General features: G+C 45.7%; 1 protein-coding gene across 2 annotated transcripts in view; it reads left to right on the top strand.

Moving 5' to 3' along the window:
- Nucleotides 1-1540: 1540 nt before the first annotated feature.
- Nucleotides 1541-6458, top strand: part of nbl1 (NBL1, DAN family BMP antagonist) — a 13024-nt gene continuing 8106 nt past the window's right edge. The window contains exons 1-3 of one of the 2 annotated variants that reach the window (XR_012397344.1): nt 1541-1758; nt 3197-3377; nt 5849-5960. Coding sequence is in view for 1 of the 2 variants with exons in the window: in NM_207097.1 (NP_996980.1) it covers nt 3199-3377; nt 5849-5960 (291 nt within the window). In the remaining variant the exon portion in view is untranslated. 2 annotated transcript variants of the gene reach the window in all.

The raw sequence follows: 6458 nt of genomic DNA, 5'->3' as shown, positions 1-6458 counted from the left end.
GTGTGGTAGTGCAGTAATAAAATCACACAACTTTATTTAAGAGAAAAACACGCAACAAATTATGACTGTTTTTACCCTCAAAGACTGCGAGCTGAAATATCACACCGCTCTGCTTTTTTTTAAAGTTACGACTTTCATTTTTAAAACATTACTGCTACATGAAATCAGCTCCGCGTCTTACAGTTCCTACTTTCTTCAAGAAATTGTGAATTGGCACTGCGCGACTCGGACTATTACACGTAATTTAGACTTTACATCATGAGGCTTTAACTTTCTTCCATTTTTAACTTAAATATAAAAAAAAGTTAATAAAATCTAAATTAAATTAATATTTTAATATGAATAAATGTAATAATGACAAACATCCTCAACACATTATTACTGTTTTCTACAATTACGAGCTTACAGATTGCTATTTGCACAGAATTATGACTCTGCATCCCAGCAGGCACAGGATGTCAGCATGACGTCAGATTGACGATGTACCCCTGTGTTGTGCGACGCTGCATTTGTTTAGAAATGAAAATAATGCCGACATCAGAACCCAACGTCAGGCCGACGTCACTGTCTAACCTAAAATCAACCAAATATCAACGTCTACTGATGCTCCAGCTAGACGTTGTGTGGTCATTGTTGGTGGGTGTTGGTTTCCACACCTGATGAACACTATTGGACATCAAAATAACGTCGTCGTTAGACGCTGGATAGACACTGAATTTTGGTCACCTCATGTCACAACCTAAATCTAACCTGATATTAACATCTTATGACTGCTGGGAATCCAGACGTTTTCTGAGCTTGCCACTTTACAGAACCTGCTCTTCACGTCAGCAGCACTGAGGAACACGAGTACAGGAACGGCTTGATTTAGAGTGGACCGAGCTCAGAACTCCTCTGAGCTCCACTGCTGTGAGGGCTGAAGCCGAGTGCTGAACTCATGTGTCTGTCTGAGCTTCACAATCATCTCACATGTGTGAAGAGTCCCAGAGGAGGCTCAGATCTCTCCAACACACACACACACACACACACACACACACACACACACACAGACACACACACACACACACACAGAGAGAGAAAGCTCACACAGAAAGACTGATGATGAAGATTCAGAACCTGACGATTACACCAACATCAGCTACACACACTCTCTCTCTAACACGCACACACTCTAACAAATATACACACACACACACACATCTTTCACTTTAACACGCACTAACGTGCACACACACATACACACACTCTAACACACACACATATACTCTCTAACAAGCACACTCACACACACATACACACACATTCTCTCTCTCACTAACACACACACTCTAACACACATGCACACACACGCGCACACACACACACCCTGACACAAACACACACCACCAGAAACACTCCTCACTTAAACTCTCACACACACACACACAGACTCACACACACCTCACATCTGCCCCGCCTCCAGAACACACACACACACACACACACACTCTGTCTCTCTCTCTCTGCGCGGGGCAGTGAGCCGCTCCACTGCTGTGTGTTTGAGACCTCTCGTTCCTCCGGAGTGCGTGTGTGTGTGAGAGAGTGTGTGTGATGTAATTGTTTAACTTCAGCAGGTCATAAGAGGGCGACGCGTCCGTTAATCAGCATCTGAGATCCGTCAGCGGGACGTCACACACACACACACACACACACACACACACACACACAGACAGACACAGACGCTCCACACACACCGCGAGCTGCTAATCCACTGAGAAGGTAAAGTTTGCTGTTTCCATCTGATGTTGTGTTGCGTGCTGCGTGTGTGCATGCGTGCGTGTGTGTGTGTGTGTGTGCGCGCGTTTCGCAGTGTTTGGTTTCTGGTGCTGTTTTTACTGCGTCTGTTCACTTTGGCATAAAACAGAGGAGGCTTTTAACACACACACACACACACACACACACACACACACACACACTTTATTAGAGTCAGGTGGTATCAGACTGTCTGTCTCTGACCCTCTGTATGTATGTGTGTGTGTGTGTGTGTGTGTGTGTGTGTGTGTGTGTGTGTGTGTGTGTGTGTGTGTGTGTGTGTGTGTGTGTTTTTATTGCTTTCTCTCTCTGCGTGTGTTTCTATCTGTGTGTTTCCATCTCTACATATTTGTGTGTGTGTGTGTGTTTCCTTCTATCACTCTCTCTCTCTCTCTCTCTCTCTCTCTTTCTCTCAGTCTTTGTTTCTCTGTCTGTGTGTGTGTGTGTGTGTATGTGCGCGTGTTTCTATCTGCCATTTTCTTGGCACACTTTGGGTCCATTAGTACCAATTGAGCATCAACGCCACAGCCTACCTGAGTATTGCTGCTGACCATGTCCATCCCTTTATGAGCACAGTGTCTCCATCTTCTGATGGCTACTTCCAGCAGGATAACGCAGCATGTCATAAAGCTCAATCATCTCAGACTGCTTTCTTGAACATGACGATGAGTTCACTGCACTCAAATGGCCTCCACAGTCACCAGAGCTCAATCCAATAGAGCAGCTTTGGCATGTGGTGGAACGGGAGATTGGCATCATGGATGTGCAGCCGACAAATCTGCAGCAACTGTGTGATGCTATCATGACAATATGGAGCAAAATCTCTGAGGAACATTTCCAGCAGCTTGATGAATCTACAACACCCAGGATTCAGGCAGTTCTGAAGGCAAAATAGGTCTGACCGGTACTAGTGAGGTGTACCTAATAAAGTGGCCAGTGAGTGTAGCTATTATTATTATTAGTATTTGTAATTCTGGTTAGAAATGTAACCATAAACAGTCCAACAGGTTATAAGGTGACGTCAGTTGGGATGTGGGTTGTTGATGTCAGTTAATGAATTTCATCATCACAGTTTTGAGTTAATAATGTGGTCAAATATTGTTGATTTGAGTTATTATAATAATATATTCTCTGAAAGATTCATTGAAAATCTTTAAAAACTCTCTCTTTCCTCTCACACACCCTCTCTCTCTCTCTCTCTCTCTCTCGGTGTTCTGGAGCGAGTGCAGCTCATTGTTCTTGTGTCTCCATCTGTGATTGTGTGCTGGTTTCTGGCCATGTGAAGAGTTGATTACTCTCCATCGGTCCAGAACATTCAGCAGACGCGCAGCGGACGGAAAAAAGAGAAGGAGTTGAGAAACACATTCCAGAGTTTGAGATTGCAGCGCTGCTCTTGTGTTTTCAGGTATGGTGATGTGTGTGCGCGCGGTGCTGGTGTGTGTGCTGCTGGAGCTGAGCCGCGCTGCTCCACACGCGCACATCAACCGACTCGCGCTGTTTCCCGATAAAAGTGCCTGGTGTGAGGCCAAAAACATCACGCAGATCGTCGGACACACCGGCTGCACGCCACGATCCATCCAAAACAGGTCAGCCGCGCACACACACACACACACACACACACACACACACACACAAACTCACACTGTCTGAATTACGGGATTCTGGAGTCTCTCTCAGTGTTCGACTTACCAAAATAACCATCCAGAATAGAGTTTTATTGATCTAAACACTAACCTAGAGCGCCATCTGCTGTTAAACTCTAGCCTAGAGCAACATCTGCTGTTAAACACTAGCCTAGAGCGCCATCTGCTGTTAAACTCTAGCCTAGAGCAACATCTGCTGTTAAACACTAGCCTAGAGCAACATCTGCTGTTAAACACTAACCCAAAGCACCATCTGCTGTTAAACACTAGCCTAGAGCAACATCTGCTGTTAAACACTAGCCTAGAGCAACATCTGCTGTTAAACATTAGCCTAGAGCGCCGTCTGTTGTTAAACACTAACCCAGAGCACCATCTGCTGTTAAACACTAGCCTAGAGCAACATCTGCTGTTAAACACTAGCCTAGAGCAACATCTGCTGTTAAACATTAGCCTAGAGCAACATCTGCTGTTAAACATTAGCCTAGAGCGCCATCTGCTGTTAAACACTAGCCCAGAGCGCCGTCTGCTGTTAAACACTAGCCTAGAGCAACATCTGCTGTTACACACTAGCCCAGAGCGCCGTCTGCTGTTAAACACTAGCCTAGAGCAATATCTGCTGTTAAACATTAGCCTAGAGCGCCGTCTGCTGTTAAACACTAACCCAGAGCGCCATCTGCTGTTAAACACTAGCCTAGAGCAACATCTGCTGTTAAACACTAGCCCAGAGCGCCGTCTGCTGTTAAACACTAGCCTAGAGCAACATCTGCTGTTAAACATTAGCCTAGAGAGCCGTCTGTTGTTAAACACTAACCCAGAGCGCCATCTGCTGTTAAACACTAGCCTAGAGCAACATCTGCTGTTAAACATTAGCCTAGAGAGCCGTCTGTTGTTAAACACTAACCCAGAGCACCATCTGCTGTTAAACACTAACCCAGAGCACCATCTGCTGTTAAACACTAGCCTAGAGCAACATCTGCTGTTAAACACTAGCCCAGAGCGCCGTCTGTTGTTAAACACTAACCCAAAGCACCATCTGCTGTTAAACACTAGCCTAGAGCAACATCTGCTGTTAAACACTAGCCTAGAGCAACATCTGCTGTTAAACACTAGCCTAGAGCAACATCTGCTGTTAAACATTAGCCTAGAGCAACATCTGCTGTTAAACACTAGCCTAGAGCAACATCTGCTGTTAAACATTAGCCTAGAGAGCCGTCTGTTGTTAAACACTAACCCAGAGCACCATCTGCTGTTAAACACTAGCCTAGAGCAACATCTGCTGTTAAACACTAGCCTAGAGCAACATCTGCTGTTAAACACTAACCCAGAGCACCATCTGCTGTTAAACACTAGCCTAGAGCAACATCTGCTGTTAAACACTAGCCCAGAGCGCCGTCTGTTGTTAAACACTAACCCAAAGCACCATCTGCTGTTAAACACTAGCCTAGAGCAACATCTGCTGTTAAACACTAGCCTAGAGCAATATCTGCTGTTAAACACTAGCCTAGAGCAACATCTGCTGTTAAACATTAGCCTAGAGCAACATCTGCTGTTAAACACTAGCCTAGAGCGCCATCTGCTGTTAAACACTAGCCTAGAGCGCCATCTGCTGTTAAACACTAGCCCAGAGCGCAGTCTGCTGTTAAACACTAGCCTTGAGCAACATCTGCTGTTAAACACTAGCCTTGAGCAACATCTGCTGTTAAACACTAGCCTAGAGCGCCATCTGCTGTTAAACACTAGCCCAGAGCGCAGTCTGCTGTTAAACACTAGCCTAGAGCAACATCTGCTGTTAAACATTAGCCTAGAGCGCCGTCTGCTGTTAAACACTAGCCCAGAGCGCCATCTGCTGTTAAACACTAGCCTAGAGCAACATCTGCTGTTAAACACTAGCCTAGAGCAACATCTGCTGTTAAACACTAGCCTAGAGAGCCGTCTGTTGTTAAACACTAGCCTAGAGCAACATCTGCTGTTAAACACTAGCCTAGAGCAACATCTGCTGTTAAACACTAGCCTAGAGCAACATCTGCTGTTAAACACTAGCCTAGAGCAACATCTGCTGTTAAACACTAGCCTAGAGAGCCGTCTGTTGTTAAACACTAGCCTAGAGCAACATCTGCTGTTAAACACTAGCCTAGAGCAACATCTGCTGTTAAACACTAGCCTAGAGCAACATTTGCTGTTAAACACTAGCCTAGAGCAACATCTGCTGTTAAACACTAGCCTAGAGAGCCGTCTGTTGTTAAACACTAGCCTAGAGCAACATCTGCTGTTAAACAGTAGCCTAGAGCACCGTCTGCTGTTAAACACTAGCCTAGAGCAACATTTGCTGTTAAATTCTAGCCTAGAGCGCCATCTCCTGTTAAACACTGTGTGTTGTGTTTTTCACACTGATGGTTGTGTGTTGTGTTATTCAGGGCATGTCTGGGTCAGTGCTTCAGCTACAGTGTACCCAACACCTTCCCACAATCCACTGAGTCTCTGGTGCACTGTGACTCCTGCATGCCGGCGCAGACGCAGTGGGAAGTGGTGAGTGTGTCTTTGTTAAAGTTGCTGAAATCTCACATCAAAACAACATCTTTATGCTATACAGACATATTGTTCAATAAACACCCTCAGCTCCAGATCACAGCCATCTTGGTTTTGAAGAATCCCCCCTTCCACCCCCACTCCTCCTCCATCCTAGATGGGCGGCACGGTGGCTCAGTGGTTAGCACTGTTGCCTCACAGCAAGAGCGTCACTGGTTCTAGTCCTTACCAAGCCAGCTGACGTTTCTGTGCAGAGTTTACTCGTTCTCCCCGTGCTCATGTGTGTTTCCCCAGGGTTCCACGGTTTCCTCCCACCGTCCAAAAACATGCAGCTTAATTTAACTGACGAATCCACATCAGCACATAGACATGCTGCTAGTCAGTGGTTATCTGTTCATCAGTTACTACAGCAGGAGAGTCTCCACATCTACCACAGCTCAAACTCCCCTCTCGCCTTGCAAACGGGAGGGAGCCCCGGGCTCGAGGATATTATGAGCT

The sequence above is a fragment of the Danio rerio genome, chromosome 22 (genome assembly GCF_049306965.1).
Source record: "Danio rerio strain Tuebingen ecotype United States chromosome 22, GRCz12tu, whole genome shotgun sequence".
In the NCBI taxonomy this organism is placed as follows: domain Eukaryota; kingdom Metazoa; phylum Chordata; class Actinopteri; order Cypriniformes; family Danionidae; genus Danio; species Danio rerio.
This window is presented reverse-complemented; position numbering and strand designations above follow the sequence as displayed.